This window comes from Nothobranchius furzeri, chromosome 16, assembly GCF_043380555.1.
Source record: "Nothobranchius furzeri strain GRZ-AD chromosome 16, NfurGRZ-RIMD1, whole genome shotgun sequence".
In the NCBI taxonomy this organism is placed as follows: domain Eukaryota; kingdom Metazoa; phylum Chordata; class Actinopteri; order Cyprinodontiformes; family Nothobranchiidae; genus Nothobranchius; species Nothobranchius furzeri.
In genome coordinates, this window is record NC_091756.1 from 23,165,382 (window position 1) to 23,182,403 (window position 17,022).

The following is a 17,022-nucleotide window of genomic DNA, read 5'->3' on the forward strand; positions in this document are numbered from 1 at the left end:
AAATTGCCTGAACGGGTTGAATGATTTTGACCAAATCAGAGGTGATAGCTCCCTATCAAAGGTAGATAAACTGATCAGGTCACAACCTCATAGGGTCAAAGGTCAAGGTTGTGTGAGGCCGTATATATGAAAATTTGGCTTTTGTGTGCAATATCTCCTGAACGGGTTGAAGGATTTTGACAAAATCAGAGGTCATAACTCCCTATCAAAGGTAAATAAACTCATCACATACACAAGTTCATAGGGTCAGAGGTCAGTGTCATGAGAGGTAATATATATGACCAGTCAGGCATATCCCGCGACGCTCTGCATCGATTTGCGGGGCTTTCTTGTTTCTACAGAGTTTATGTAGGGTGCTGCTGGTTTGGGGTGTTATGTCAGCAGGCAGAGTTTAGGAGTCTGACAGCTGTGGGGAAGAAACTGTTTCGGGACCTGGTAGTCTTAGTCCATAGGCTCCTGTAGCGCTTCCCAGAGGGCAGGAGGGTGAAGAGTCCATTCGATGGGTGACTGGAGTCTGATGGTTTTCCCTGCCCTTTTCAGACACCAAGAAAAAAGGAGAGTAACTTTATTTTGTTTGTGTGATTTTATTTTGTTGTGTGACTACTGGTTGCAGTTCCCTGTTCAATTGATTGCTGTTCCCTGTTAAATTTAAAAAAGAAAAAAGTCTAAAGTTTTGTTTTGACTGGAGAGAACTAAAAAAGGTTACACTGTCTTCTGGTACTAGCTCAAAATAACAAGTGGTGCTCGCTGCAGAACCACAAAGGCGGAGCTGCACCAGAAGGTGGAGCTGCACCAGAGTCAGCCCCGCCAATTCCAGAATCAGCCCCGCCCATTCCATTAGAGTCAGTCTAATTCCTTCCAGTTGTCAGACTTGATAGCATTCTGGAACCAAAGAGGGTGTTGTAGCTAAAAAATGCGAGATTGAGGACGGAGTTGAGAAGTTAATTGAACAGTTTTTGTAAAGGTTCCATATAATTAAAAATCTAACTTTTGGAACTTTTAATCATGTTATATTGTCATTTCCTCATAAGAAACACGCCAAAGCCATTTTTAGCCTCATTCATGCATTTTCCTCCCATCTCAGCTTCAATTTGGTCTCCTCCCCCGAAGCGGGTCTGGTCTTGGTTCTCAAATCTGGATATTCTGTGAATTTTCTGACAAATTATTTCTGAAATGACTTCTACTGAGACACCGCCAATAAACCATACATCCCATCTCAGAGACACACTGGGCAGCACAATTACATGTAACGCCACTTGATTTATAACAGATGTGGTGGTGTAGTGGTTATGGAGTCAGGTTGACATGCTGTTTCGCCTCCCAGTAGTGTAAGTTTTAGGTAGTTTACAACCTCTTTTCTTCATTTCTAGCTACACTTGCCAGTACTATGTTTACAACAATTTACTGGTATACCGTTTAACATATAATGTGTTTATTTATTTATTTATTCGTTTATTTAGCCAGTGTGAGTCCATTTGTGAGCAGAGTTTCAACTAAAATGCTGTTTAGGAACGACCAAATTCAAAGAACTTTTAGCGACATAAATATTTTGCTGAAAAGAAACATTACAACTAAAATATAAACAAATTGAATGTGGCTAAATAGACTGCTGATGACCCCACTGAGAATCGAGCCAGCATCAGCTGAGGGGAAAGCAAAAACCAACTCAGACGATTTTACCACTAGACTACCAGAGACCGTTCAATAGACTGAAGTGCTGTTGTACACCACTTTTATTAGACCAGCTGTAGGCAGATATTCGCTAAAAGAAACCTTTTCATTTCGAGATATATTCAGTCTTTGTCATGTAGCAAGTTATATTTATCTTGTTTAATTGGAGTATAGAACATAGCATTAACGACTGTAAACTAGTAACAGCCGTAATTCATGTGGGTCAGGTCAGTTTGCGATAAAGTTGAAAACAAAAACGGAAGTCAGTGGGCTGGGCTGAGTTTGCGTGAATGGGCGGGGTGCAGCTCCGCCTTTGTGGTTTTGCAGCCAGCACCCTCTCCAAAATAACCACAGTTTTTTCCCTCAGTGTCATTTGATCTATTTCTTGGGAAGATGGATGGATGGATGGATGGAGATATATATATATATATATATATATATATATATATATATATATATATATATATATCAATAATTATTTTTAATATAGCCTTTTTCAATACCAAACTTTCAATACCAAACAAAAATGAACTACAATAAAATTACTGGCACACTAAATTCCAATTCTCCTCAATGGGACTTGAACTCGCCAACTGATCTCCCTTACACGACACCAAACGAGGTGCTTTACTTGATTTGGGAGGGGGGAATAAAAGCAGTAAAACAATAAAACTTTGAACATTACAACACAAAGAGAAAATAAATAATGTTACAGCAATTGCGGAATGCCATCTGCGGGATTCGAACCCGCCGCAACGACCAACCAGTAGGTGTCAAACCATGACTAATGAGTGCAAGCCTTGGCGCTCAGGGACACCCATCAGATTGTGAGGCCACAGCACATACGTTTTAGACTGGGTGGGATTCTTATACCCAACAGGAGTCTTCTGCCCGCCTTCTCATTAGAATATGCATAATTTGTGTTTCAGGCACTAGTTAACTAGTGAGCTGCTGCACTGCCACACATGTAAACTGGTGAAATTTCAATTGTTCCACTAGTTAACTAGTGGACAAAAATGGTCAGCTTGTATGTGTTTTTAGATGCAACTAGTTAACTAGTGAGCAAATCTGCACCTCACTAGTTAACTAGTGAGGTGCAGATATGCTCACTAGTTAACTAGTGAGGTACTAGTGAGGTGCAGATATGCTCACTAGTTAACTAGTGAGCATATATGCACCTCACTAGTTAACTAGTGAGCAAATCCGCACCTCACTAGTTAACTAGTGAGCAAATCCGCACCTCACTAGTTAACTAGTGAGCAAATCTGCACCTCACTAGTTAACTAGTGAGCAAATCCGCACCTCACTAGTTAACTAGTGAGCAAATCCGCAAATAGCTGACTGGTATGCATTTTAGCCCTTACTAATTAACTAGTGAGCCATTTTTGTGTCACCTAGTTAACTAGGAAGCCAAAATGTGTTCACTAGTCAACTAGTGGGCATTTCTTCTGTCACTAGTTAACTGGTGTGCACATTTTGGCCATCACTAGTTAACTAGTGAGACACAAAAACCTTCAACTAGCTGACTGGTATGCATTTTGGCCTTTACTAGTTAACTAGTGAGCCATTTTGTGTCACCTAGTTAACTAGTGAAGCCAAAATGTGTTCACTAGTTAACTAGTGAACATTTCCGTCTCCCACTAGTTAACTGGTGGGCTCATTTTGACCCTGACTAGTTAACTAGTGAGACACAAATACCTTCAACTAGCTGACTGGTATGCATTTTGGCCTTTACTAGTTAACTAATGAGCCATTTTTGTGTCAACTAGTTAACTAGTGAAGGTCAAAATGTGTTCACTAGTTAACTAGCATGTACAGTTTGACCCTCACTAGTTAACTAGTTGACCTGTTGACAAGATATCAGAATTAATGCTCAAGAGGCTGGCCAAATTGGGCAAAGTTAACAAGTGGGATTTTTACATTCAGTAGTCAGCTAGTACGAGTTTTTGTACCTTACTAGTTGACTAGTAAAAACTAAATGTGTTTTAACTAGTTAACTAGTGGACATTGATCTGTCCACTAGTTAACTAGTGAACACACTGAGCAATACTAGTTAACTAGTAAGATATGAAACATTTTAACTAGTTAACTAGAGAGAATTTAGGCCTTACTAGTTAACTAGTTGACATTTAGGCTGTCACTATATAACTAGTTGACACAAACATGGCTAACTAGTTAACTAGTGGACAGAAATGGCTTACATGTTCATGACAATTCTGGCTGATATCCTGATATCAGAATAAATGCTCATTTGGCTTGCCATACATGCCTTATTTTATGATGGACACACTTCTGGTTTAACATTGTGTGTGTTCTGTGTGATGGATATAAAAGTAATGAAGATGAATATTTATGTTATATTCATGCTTATTAGTATGTTTACATGTTCGGTAGTTCATCAGCCGCATTTGTTATTCTTTAGCGCATCTTAATAGTGTTTAATGATTGCTGCTAGCCACTAATGCTAAAGCTAGCCACATGAGTGTCTTGACACACATGCTAAGCTGCTAACATACCTTCAGGTACATGAGTGTTGGTTTAAACTTATATTTAGTTAGCAGTGTGTGTCAGTTAGGTATTTTGTTGTATTATTTAACATATGGAAGTCTCTTTGTCTCACATCTACACACGTATCTTTCTCCAGTTACATGAGCCTGCTGTTCCAGTTCAACTTCAATAAACTCGCTGAGAAAACTTCTAATTTCCCTGCTTCTCTAACCAGAACCGTTCATATTGGACTCCTCAACCAGTCTGTTTCCCCTTATTAGTGTAGTGCTAGTGTACTACAGCCCTCAAAACCTTCAAACACATCTTCAAAAAATAGCTTAAACAGCGGTCTCCTTTTTACCCAACTGTAAGGACCCCAGATACACAAGTGAGGGGTGAAAACAAAACACACCAGTATCACAACTGGTAACACAACTGCACTACAACATGCTGTGAAGTCTTAAAATTCAACCCAATGCAAACTCAATAAATGTGAAAAGAACACACCATGAAAGCCTTAAGTACACCATACACATCATACACTTATGTGAACCAAAACAACACTGCTTTGACCCATGTGAATGGCCTTTCTATACACAACAGCATATATCACAAAACTGCATTTCAGCTGCCATAGCACCACAACGGTACACATCACATCAGCACAAACTACTCCCAACAGCTGTACACATGATGGGGGAGGGTTTGATTTGATGCTGTATCAACAAACTGCTGCATTTTAATCACTTATTGATTTGATTTCATAGTTTTACAGAAGATGATGATGGTGCTACAACAAGCAGTAGATTATTAGATGGCCTCACTTTTTCACATGCCACTTATAAAATGTGTTAGATTAATGTTATGGGGTTACACTGGATTTAATAAAAGGTTCGTTTTTTGTGACTAAACATAATTTCAGGTGTTTACATGGACTGACCAAGTTGGCCTCCTCTTCCACATTCTCGTCTTCGGTGTTTTCCTCCAAGGAGACGTTTGTTGGAGTGAGACCTGATGGAGAGCCCTTCCCGTTACAGTCACTGTGTTCTGGGGGTCGTAAGTGGCCCAAAGAAGGGGGTCTGGAGCTGTGCATGCTGGCAGAGCGGTAAGGGAAGGGCACCTATGCAAGTGGGGGAAAAAGGGGTAAGAAATTTTGGGATACATCTTTTTAATTGCAGGACAAGATGAGTCCTACAACAACCTAGCTCACAATGGGTTGTAGTTAAAAATGTCCTTTATCTACTTGGCAGACATCAATGTTACTGTAGCATACTGATGATTCAGATGTCAAACTGACCATGTTTGGTTACTCAAAATAAATTGACAGCTGGTCTACCTGCAGCAAAGCTTCTGGGGGCAAATCCAAGGAGCTCCGAGTCTCCACAGACTCCATCCTCCTGTGTCGTGACCCTCTCCGAGACTGGGGCATGGAGTTTGTCCTGGGCAATGATGTGTTGTCTCCCTCTAGCAGCCCATCCCCTTCCTCTCCACCACCTTCTTCCTCGTTTGAGCTGGAGTCACCCTCACCTGATAGGAGAGAGCGCCGCTCCCCAGACTGCCGTTTCTGACGTTTGTAAGACGGTGCCCTACCTAGGCTGTTCCAGCTGGATCTACGGCTGGTCCGGCCACTGCCAGAACTCCAAGGGGGATGGGGGGAGGAGCGAGTGCTGGTCTGCACAAGGAAGATGGCAAAAGAAAGTCAAAACCAGGAAAGAATAAAATACTTTTGCAGAGATTTGTGGTAAAGTTAGCTCTCTCACACCCTATGTACTGGTTATATCACACCCATGCTGAAAAGTTTAGAGATTTACTTCAATTCCTGGTTTTCACAAAGTTTCAAAGTTGAGGTCTTATTTCCAGATGTTTCTAACCTTCCTGGAGTGTAATTACAAGTATATGAATTCACATGTTTTCAGGTTTTTTTGGTTAAAAGCTGCAATGAGTTTATCGGAATAGATCATATTAGCAGCACAGGTCATTTATTTTCTAGACCTCTGCACTTCATCAGGGAATGCTGGTTCAGATCCTGATTGATGACAGCCTGGTATTTATCACCGATGTTTGGCTGTAGAATTAGTAGTTTGTGGTTTTCCTCCTGCCTCTCAAAGATTCAGCATGAGTTATCAATGGGATTACAGTCTGTGAATTTTCCAGGACCTGGACCAAAGTATGATAAAAATGTAAAAGCCAATTAGTTCTTTATCCTTCTAGTCCAGTGCTCCATCATTATGGAGAAGACATTATTTATAACCAAACAATTTTTTGTTGATTGAAGGTGTTAAGGAGTTCCTCTAGGAGAATGTTTAGTACCCTTCTTTATTCAAGCCTATTCTGAGTCTACTGAGTGTGAAAGTCCATTCTTGTAGTTGAAAAGCACACAAATGGTCTCAGAATGCTTTACTGTTGGCAGGACACAGGACTGATCAGAGTGCTGACCTTTTCTTCCCCAGACAACTCTTTTTGAAAAAGCTCCAAACAATCAGAAAGATAATCCATCAGAGAAAAAGGACTTTCCTCCAATCCTCAGTGGTCCACTCTCTCGACGTTGAGAAGAACATCAGTCTATCCCTGGTGGGTTTCCATAGAGAGAAGTGTATTTTTTGCTGCTCTTTGTGAAACCAGACCATCCTCTATAAATCTTCTCTTCACTAAGCTGCAGATTGGCATACACCTGTGAGCTGATGTTTCTGAACAAATTCTTTTCTGGTGGCTGACACAAGTGGTGGTCTTAGTGCTGCTGGACCTAGACAAGCCTTCTCCATAAATTCTGAGGAAACAGGTTTTAGGGATTAACTTCCATCTATCCATTATTGGTCCCTTATCCGGGGTCAGGTTGTGGGGCCACTGGCCTTAGCAGGAAGGCCCAGACTTCGTTCTCCCCAGCTACTTGAGCCAGCTCCTCCAGGGGAATCCCAAGGTATTCCCTGGCCAGCCGTGAGACAAAGTCTCTCCAGCGTGCCCTGGGTCTTTCTTTAGGCCTTCTCTCGGTTGGAAATGCCCGGAAAACCTCACCAGGGAGGCGTCCAGGAGGCACCGAAACTAGATGCTCGAGCCACCTCAATTGGCTCCTGCCAATGTGGAGGAGCAGCAGGCCTACTTTGAGTCCCTCCCGGATGACCGAGCTTCTCACCCTACCTCTGAGGGAGAGCCCAGACTCCCTGCGCAGAAAACTAATTCCCGCCGCTTGTATCCGCAATCTCATTTTTTTGGTCACTGCCCAAAGCTCGTGACCATAGGTAAGGGTAGGAACGTAGATGGACCAGCAAATCATGAGCTTTGCCTTGAGGCTCAGCTTTCTCTTCACCACTACAGACCAGTAGCACCAATCCGCCTTTCGATCATGTGAGATCTACAGGGATTAAACTTAGCCTTCATACATATATTTATTTTATTCCTTCTGGCACTCGAGGAGTACAGACGTTTTTCACTTTCGCTCCCTTATCTTTTTTCCCAAGGCTCTTTGTCCTGTCTGCCCACAGAGCGCTTCTCTGCATTTCTTCTGAAAAACTCTATTTTTACTGACCATGGATTTGATAAACTGGTCATTCAATGCGATCGATACGATTTTTTCAACAATGAGAATGGAGCAGGGGGCTCCCACATGTCCACAGGGGACACACTCGGTGGGATATATGCTGGATTCCTGGAAGGAGTGGAAGATCATATGCCTCAGCCAGCTGTCCATTGAGGATATCGAATATGTGTGGATATTCGGCCTGATGATCACTGGATTTCTCCTGATTGGAGTGGGAGGATATCTGGTTTTCTGGAAATTTGGGAAGACGGGAGCGATTGGAGGGTGACCCGCACCCACGGAAAGCACTGTCTGTGTGGAGACTTCCCAGACTGGGACGTTACTCGAGGTGAATCGTAAGCTGGACAATGTTCTAGCTGCAATACCAGTATTAGTGCGCAAAATTGATGTCATCTTGGAGAGAGTCACCGGGCGGTATGGGCAGGTTTAAAAACCCAAAATTGGCTTCACTGAAGGACTGGAATGATCAGTTTAAAGACTGAAGGCAGAGAGGAAAATTATCTCAGCCTGACCCAAACAAACTCTTGTTATCTGAATCTGACGCCCTGGTAGCCTTGAGCGGCAAGCAACAAAACCCAACGAAGGAATACAGACAGATGCTGAGACCCCCCCCCCATGCCTTCGGATTGTGGACTTCAGCCTGGCGAGGTCATCAATCTGCAGGAGTCAATGTACTCTGCTTCTCCCAAGATCTCCCTGCCACCTGTGACTGTACAGTAGATGAGCGCCGTAGATGGCTGCTCTCGCGGGGGGACACAGGATCCCCCCCCCCCCCCCATTGGAGTGTCGTGTTACGTTGTGTTGTCTGAAGTCTGTTGCATATCTGTTGAGGTGTTTTTTTTTTTTGTTTTTGTTTTTTCAGAGCAAAGCTGCCCTGCTGGTGGAGGGTAGCTCTGAAGTGCCTTTTTTTCCTCCACCTGAACCAATCCTCATGTAACCCTCTTATCTCTATTAAGGTAGCGCGACTCGGGTTGCGAATGACCACAGTCACCAATTCTTGTCATGTGTCTTGCCCATGTATGTCTGATCTCTGAATTGTGTTTACTGAAACTCTAATATCCCTCTGGGATTAATAAAGTATTGATTGATTGATTAATTGATTGATAATTAAAAACTGTGTAATTGTTCGTAAACCATCACATTACTCTTTAAACCATTCTATTATATATGCATCATCATAAAACCTATTTAGGAAAACTTTTAACAGTTATCGTTCATTTTCCTTTAAACATTTGTCCCCATGCTTATTGTAGACAGAAATAGTAAGACCTGCACCTACCAGTGACTTGTCAAAGCAGCTTGGATCTATGGAGATGTTGCTGCTTTGCCGGGACTCATAGCCCAGGATGGGGTCACCTGTTACAGGCAACTTAGGCACTGGCATGGGAGTGGCAGCAGTGTGGGTGATGAGTGGTGGAGTCAGACTGGTCTTCATTTCTACATGACCGTTTACCGGCACTACTAGTAAAGTTAAGATGGTGGGAAACAAGAGAAAGTACATTTAAGTGTGGTAGAAAAAGGTAAACAAAAACACAAAGTACAGACAAAAAGGGCCATTAGAGGTTCTCTTGGGAAGCTGCACTTTAAAATGGATGTCTTGTATGTTATCGAACAAACATGAATATTTCAACAGAGTCCTAATCTTATGGGATGTGTTGGCAACAATATTATGTTTGGCAGAAACACAAATGCAAGACACAGGAAGGGGCATAGAACTTTGATAATGTTACATTTTCCTTCATTCTTTAACTGAAACTCAAAAGATGTAGAAATGGGCCTTCCAGCTTTGCAAGCAGTTTTGAATTCAGCAACAGAGGAGGCTGAGCAGAGATAATGTAATACGTCTGGGAGTTGTACTCCATACAGTAGTCTTTCCATTTGGCTTTTATGCCTGTGTTAGAAGTAATGAAAGGGGATGGGAGCTGGTGCATAAGGCCACGTGTCCACTGAGTGTGGACAGAACACAACCAAAAGTCTACAACAGATGGGGAACACTGTAGACCTTTATTACCCTTGTTTTCATTTTAAAGAAGCCCAGTGTGTAAACTAAATTCTGGAAAACTTTGCTACAGCAGTACGAAACACCAAGATGTGCTGTCGATCTGCACACCTCACCTGCAGATGGAGATAAGTCCTTCCTGCTGCCGTTAACATCCTCCATACTTCGTGTAACTGAGCCAACCTCTGAACCTGTTTTGGAAGCATCACCCTTGACAAACAGAACAAAAAAAAGTGTTATGAAGAGGAACCTGTGAAAAAAACAACATTGGCTTATACTGAGTGTACAGGTGCTGATCATAAAACGTTCATGAAAAAGTTGATTTATTTCAGGAATTGTATTCATAGGTTTTTGTACACAGTTTAAAGTTTACATTTACGGTTTGAAAATAATTCTTAAAGGGATGTTCCACCCCCAAGTAACATTCTGTCTATTTCCGTATTCCCCAGAGTTAGATACGTGGAAAAAAAAGCATTTTGTAACCAGTGCAGTAATTCTCCGGGTCTGGCCACGGTCTTTTTGGTTTACCTTAGCATAAACAATGAAAGTGAACAGCAGAAGTTAGCATTTTGTGTGCAAAGGTGATGAAAACTACTCAATAATAATACCAACTATTCCTGGTGAGCTCAATAATCATGTCGACTGCAAATGAAAAGTCGATTTAGACGTGGGACTACATAACGGCAATGCACCGCTGTAACCCGCCGCTGCATGGCACATGGATTGAAGCAGAAGAAGCCAGTTTCACACTGGGCTTAAACTGTTTAAGAAAATTTGAAATCCTACTTTAGTGGAGATTCAAAAGCTTCCATCATAGTTCTTATTTTCTTTGTGTGAGCGTGTGGTGCTTGAGTTATGGACAGGTTCAAAGAATTTGAAAGAATAAATTTCTTTCTCAAAAGTAGTCACAAAGTCATCTGGAAGTTTTCAAACCATTTTCTATTTAGTTTCAATGAGTCAAAATGTGTGAGAAATGTCAAACAACTTTGGAAGGAGTTCATGACCAACAAACATGGACTCAATAGCATAAAGAAAATGTACATTTTCATACCCACAGAGGGTTCGAGTGATTGATTCTTAGGGACAAGTTGAAATGCAACCCCAAAATAAGGCAGATTTATTTGCACTAAATCGTACGCATTGCTCAAATGTTTTGCCGTGTTTTGTCCTGATGGGTGTTGACAGCTTTTATTGTATGCCTTCAAACTGGGTGAGCTACGCAAAAATGTTCACAAATTCATCCTTTAGTCTTGGATTCGAGCACACTTTGTTTTAACTACTGCAAAAGCCTTTTTTCTCAGAGGTCTATGAACCTACGGCCAATCAATGAGATGAGATGGCAGTGATGGGGCACAGCCAGCAGAGCGTTGGCTCTCACATTTAGTAGTCAGCCTCATTTCCCCTCTAACTTTTAAAGGTAAGGCACTTTTGGATTGAGTTTCTGCTGAGCAATGGTCGACTGGACGCTTGCATTATCAGTGGCCTTAGGTCAGAGTAAAGGTCAATATTATCTGTGTTTACACATGAGAAGAATAAAAGGCAGATTAGAGCATTTTGGTGTGAGCACTGCAAGGTATAAGCTTCCCTGTGTGTTTCAGCTGTTTAACTGCATTAGTGGTGCAGCATAGAGAGGAGCGGTATCTTTCCATTATCCACGATGAGTTCTTGGTAGGGATGCTTGATATTGGCTTTTATTTTTACCAATATTCAACATATCGATATCGTCTAAGTCTTAATATGTTGTGTCTGCCCTCATAAAAAAGAAAAACTACAAATTTTAGGTTACTAACATTTTACTTACATTTTACTTACATTTTACTAACATTTTAGGTTATATCACATATCTCTTATCATTCATTGTAAGTTAGTAAATGTAAAGGTGCCATCTTTATTTTGTCTTCAACAGCAGCTAAATCTCATTCTCTCTAAGTGTGACACTAAGATGTGTTTATTAGTCAGTCATGTATTTTTTTCTTTTTCTGTATCTTTGAGTTATGGTGATTAAATATCGTTGGGTGAAGATTCTGGTGTCAGTCATTTGTTAGCTGCTAACTACATATAGCTACGTACTTAGCTTTTAAAATTGAAGATAATTAGTCTGGGGGGCTCCGACAGAGGCGAGGCTGCTGAGCACAGGCGCCACTTGTCCCTCCGACCGCCACCAGCAAGTCAGATGAGTTAAGTGTCTTGTCCAAAGACACAACAGCAGAATTCTATGTGCAGAGCCGGGATTGAACCTACAACCTTCCGATTGCTGGACATCCTGCTCTACCTCCTGAGCTACTGCTGTCCCCTTTTCAGACCAAGTAGGCTGTTAAACAGCAGAAAGACCCCATCCGGTCTCCCTGGAATAATTACAGTCAGGAGTCACATCCAGTAAATACATTCTTGTTGTTTTGATATTAAGTTTACTAGAAAGACAAATGGCCAATGAGAGCTCTCACCACTAAACAGACATAAGACATTTTACCATAGACAGCAAACATTACCACTGTGAAAAAGAAGCAGCTCCAGGAAGATCCCTGATTCCAAAACAGCAGAGCTGTTTGGATAGGCTGTTTATACGCTGCAACCCCAATTTAGGAACAAACTTGGGAGCAGGAGATGGGCCAGATCGGGCCGTTTGCTGATAGTCAGACAATAATTGAGACCAGAAGCAGAAAACAGCTTCTCAATTACATTTCTTCAAAAGGGTTGTCGACGGGAGGCAGGGTTACTGTTGACAGCAGGAAGCTTGGTAATTGTTTGTGTGTGTGTGTGTGTGTGTGTGTGTGTGTGTGTGTGTGTGTGTGTGTGTGTGTGTGTGTGTGTGTGTGTGTAAACTACTCTCATAATTAGACCAACTATAGTTATATTTACAATAGGCTGGTTTTGTTTTGTCTCTGTCAGGCTTTTTCAGCCTTTACTTAAATCTGGATATGACCATTTATATTTGCACATTTTTTGTTGATTTCTTTAAAAGTAAATGTCTGATTGTGTTAAAGTTGAGGCTGGATCTCAGGTGTTACTTTGAGAAGACCACAAAAGTTGACCGATCATTAGCCACATATCACTGGTACGCAGAAAGTTGCTCTACAAGATGGCGGCACGCACAGGTGCAGCGGCTCTAAGCTCTCCAGTTTGGTGCTTGTTTTTATTGTTTTTATTGTCGCTATGTGCATCTACGAACTTTTGCAATGCCTTAGTCTCCTACAGTCGACAGGACTTAATTGATGTGGGTCTCAGATACAGTTTGTGTGTCTCGGACGACTATCATCGGAAACATAACATCCAGGAGGATATAGCAAGACTGGCGGGATCTCTGTGGATGGTCTGTCCACCCAGTGGGTGAAGAAGGAGGCGGAGGGAGAGAAAGCAAAAGAGGGGATGCAGGACTGGCTCAGAAGCTAGGCTACATAAACAACCGCATTGGCCAGCACTACCAAGCCTCTTTCTGTCTAACGTCAGAGCCATTATCCAGAAAACGGACGAGTTGGAGCTATGGATTGCCACCATGAGTTTTATACGAAACTGCAGCATTATCTTTAATGCGGAGTCATGGCTTCATCCGATGATCCCCAATGTTACAGTCGAGCTAGCAGGCCGCACGCTGCCCCGGCATGACCGCACCAGTGACTCAGGTAAGAGCAGGGAGGGTGGGCTGTGTGTTTACGTGCACAACGAGTGGTGCTGCAACAGCCGCACCATCTACACACAATGCTTTCCCGATGTGGAGTTTCTGGTGGTCTCATGCAGACCCTTTTACATCCCGAGGGAGTTTACAGTAGTGATTGTGGTGGCTGTGTATATACTGCCGGAGGCTGATGTGAGCATGGTCATCAGCCTCCTGCTCAGTACCCTAAACTACAGCTTACGCATCCTGACGGGGCCTTCATTGTTGCTGGAGATGATAATAAAGCGTGCCTAAAAGCGGTGCTGCCCAAATTTGCCCAGTTTGAGGATTTTGGCACCAGAGGGGAAAATACCTTGGATCATGTTTATTCAAACATCAGAAGTGCCTATAGAGCGAAATCCCTCCCACATCTGGCTGGATCTGATCTCCTTTGTATGTCCCTCACTCCCACTTACATCTCCCTGCTGAGGAAAAGTAAGCCCCAAACTAAGACAATCAAAATCTGGCTTGAAGGAGCCATCTCACAGCTACGTGACTGCTTCTCCTCGACTATTTGGGACTTATTCTACAGCCAAAATCTACAGGAGCACACGGACACAGTAGTCTCCTACATTAGGAACTGTGTGGAAACTGTCACCATTAACAAACAGATCAGAGTGTTCCCAAACCAAAAACCCTGGATGACTAGAAAGGTGAATTCTCTCCTAAGAAGTCGGGACACTGACTTTAAGTTGGGTGATCAGACAGCATATAAGGCAGCGAGGGCAGAACTAAAGAAAGGCATCAGAGAAGCCAAAGCAGCCTACAAGAGGAAAATTGAGGATCACTTTGCAAACAACGATCCCAGGGCAATGTGGCAGGGAATAAACCACATTACTAATTACAGAGGCAGGAAACAAGAAACATCAAAACCTGATCGGACCAGTGACGACATGTTTAGCAGCATGATGTCCTTCAACCGCTGGTTGTCTAGGTGGTGTCCTGAAAACAACGTGGGCTACATTGATAATTGGAAAACTGTTTGGGGAAAACCTGGTCTGATGCGAAGAGACGGCATCCATCCCTCTTTGGATGGAGCAGCTCTTCTTTCTAGGAATATGGCCATTTTTATTAGTCCTCCATGACAACCCAGGGTCCAGACCAGGAAGCAGAGCCATAGTTTAACACACCCCTCTGCAGCTTCTGTTCTGTTACCCACCATAGAGACAGTGTCCTGCTCACGGCCAAAATCACACAGATTAAATATCAGGCTTAATAAAGCAAATCTTGGAAATCTCATAAATATTAGAGCAAATTCAACTGAGCAGAAAACTAGAAAAATTAAATGTGGGTTGTTGAACATTAGGTCTACTTTGTTAGTTAATGACTTGATTTGTGATAATCAGATTTCTTACCTCTCCCTCACAGAATCCTGGCTGCAGCAAGAGGACTATGTTATCTTAAATGAGTCGACTCCTTCAAATTATTTAAATCATCATATTGCTTGAAGTACAGGGCGAGGAGGAGGAGTAGCAACCATTTTTTCATTCGGAATTATTAATGAATCCCTTACCAATTAATAACAGTTCATTCAAACATCTTATTCTTAGTTTTCCTAATCCAGATTGCAAAACTGTAAAACCACTCTTGTTTGTAGTTTTATATTGTCCATCAGGCCCTGACTTTTTGTTTTTGGATCACATCTCTGATTTTTTATCTGATTTGGTGCTAAATACTGATAAGGTCATTGTAGTGGGGGATTTTAACATTCATGTGGACATTGAAAATGATAGCCTCAATGTAGCCTTTAGTAATATCTTAGACTCAATTGGTTTTACTCAAAGAATACATAGCTCCACCCACTCCTGCCATCATACATTAGACCCTGTGCTGACTTATGGCATAGAGTGTGAGGAAATAACGATCTTTCCACATAATCCAGTCCTCTCGGACCACTTTCTGATAACCTTTGAGTTTTTTATTAGTGAGTTCTCGAGACATGAAAGTAAATTTCACTATAGTCGGTCTATCTGACAACGCTGTTGCATCTTTCAAATCAACTGTTCCATCTTCACTGTCCTCAGCATCTCAGAGGAACGTAGCAGAGGGCAATATTTTCAATTCTAGCCCCTCACAAATTGATGCCTTAGTTCATAATGCTACTTCCTCTTTACATGTGGCATTAGATTATGTTGCCCCTTTAAAAAGAAGGTTATTAGGGACAGGAAGTTGGCTCCCTGGTTTAATTTTCATTTACGAGCTTTAAAACAAAACTCTCGAAAATTGGAGAGAACATGGCACTCTATGCACCATGAGGAGGCCTTCCTATCCTGGAAAAATAGTCTTGTGCTTTATAAAAACAAGCTTAGACAAACTAGAACTGCTTATTTCTCAGCGTTAATTGAGGAGAATAAGAATGATCCTAAATTTCTTTTCAGCACAGTTCAGGGGCGGCTTTAGGACTGAAGAAGAACCGGGATTTAACATGTGCGCACACACAAACACACACACGTAACACGCACTAGTCTTTTCATAAAACATTCGGGGCTTGAGCCCAAGTAGCCGGGCCTAACGCCGCCCCTGGTACAGTTGCCAAACTTACACAGAATCATAGCTCTGAACCATCTATTCCCTTAGCCCTCAGCAGTAACGTCTTTATGGGATTTTTCACAAGTAAAATTAATTCTATTAGAAACAAAATCTTTAGCATCCTCCCTAATGCAATTTCTTCTTCCTCAGTAAGTGAGGCAGACTCAGAGGTAACTGTAGAACCTCATCTGTGCTTGAACCGTTTTGATCCAGTTGAGCTTTCAGAGTTATCAAAATATTATCTTCATCTAAACCTTCCACTTGCATTTTAGATCCAATCCCAACCAAATTATTTAAAGATGATTTTCCTTTGGTTACTGCCCCCATATATATAATCAATCTATCCTTAGTAAATGGATATGTACCACAGGATTTTAAGGTTGCTGTAAACACTTAAGAAGCCTTCTCTGGATCCAGATGACCCTATGAATTATAGACCAATATCTAACCTTCCATTTTTATCCAAAGTCCTGGAGAAAATAGTAGCCATCCAAGTATGTGAGCATTTAAACACTAATGATCTGTTTGAGGAATTTCAGTCTGGTTTTAGAGAGTGTCACAGCACTGAAACTGCATTAGTGAGAGTTACAAATGATATTCTCATGGCCTCAGATAAGAATCTTCTGTCTGTTCTAGCCTTGTTAGATCTCAGTGCAGCTTTTGACACAGTAGATCACAATGTTCTTGTAGAAAGGCTTGAACATGTTGTAGGGATCAAAGGAACAGCGCTAGGCTGGTTTAAATCCTACCTGTCTGACAGATTTCATTTTGTAAATGTACATGACAAATCTTCTTCATACTCCAGGGTTACTTGTGGAGTACCACAGGGTTCAGTGCTTGGACCAATTCTTTTTACTATATATATGCTCCCAATTGGTAAAATCATTAGACAGCATGGGATACATTTTCACTGTTATGCTGACGATACTCAGTTATATTCATCCATTAACCCTGATGAACCTAATTGGTTAGGTAGATTACAGGCTTGTCTTGAGGACATAAAAAATTGGATGACTCTAAACTTTTTGCTTTTAAATTGAGACACAACGGAAGTTCTCATCTTTGGACCTGAAATCCAGAAAAAGGAAATTGCTTAGTCAATCACCTGACCTGAATGGCATTACATTAATCTCAGAGAACAAAGTAAGG

The 17,022-nt window shown here is 41.7% G+C and overlaps 1 protein-coding gene across 15 annotated transcripts in view; it reads right to left on the reverse strand.

Annotated features, from left to right (window-relative positions):
• The window catches only part of cacna1g (calcium channel, voltage-dependent, T type, alpha 1G subunit), a 452,092-nt gene that overhangs the window by 143,608 nt on the left and 291,462 nt on the right, over positions 1-17,022 (reverse strand). For 12 of the 15 annotated variants that reach the window (XM_054748979.2, XM_054748981.2, XM_054748978.2 and 9 more), the window contains 4 exons: positions 9,809-9,902; positions 8,973-9,154; positions 5,495-5,830; positions 5,099-5,278 (listed from right to left, as the gene is read on the reverse strand). In XM_054748979.2, the coding sequence (XP_054604954.2) occupies positions 5,099-5,278; positions 5,495-5,830; positions 8,973-9,154; positions 9,809-9,902 (792 nt within the window). The remainder of the gene's footprint in view (positions 1-5,098; positions 5,279-5,494; positions 5,831-8,972; positions 9,155-9,808; positions 9,903-17,022) is intronic. The other 3 variants (XM_054748980.2, XM_054748983.2, XM_054748974.2) reach the window with 1 other exon arrangement.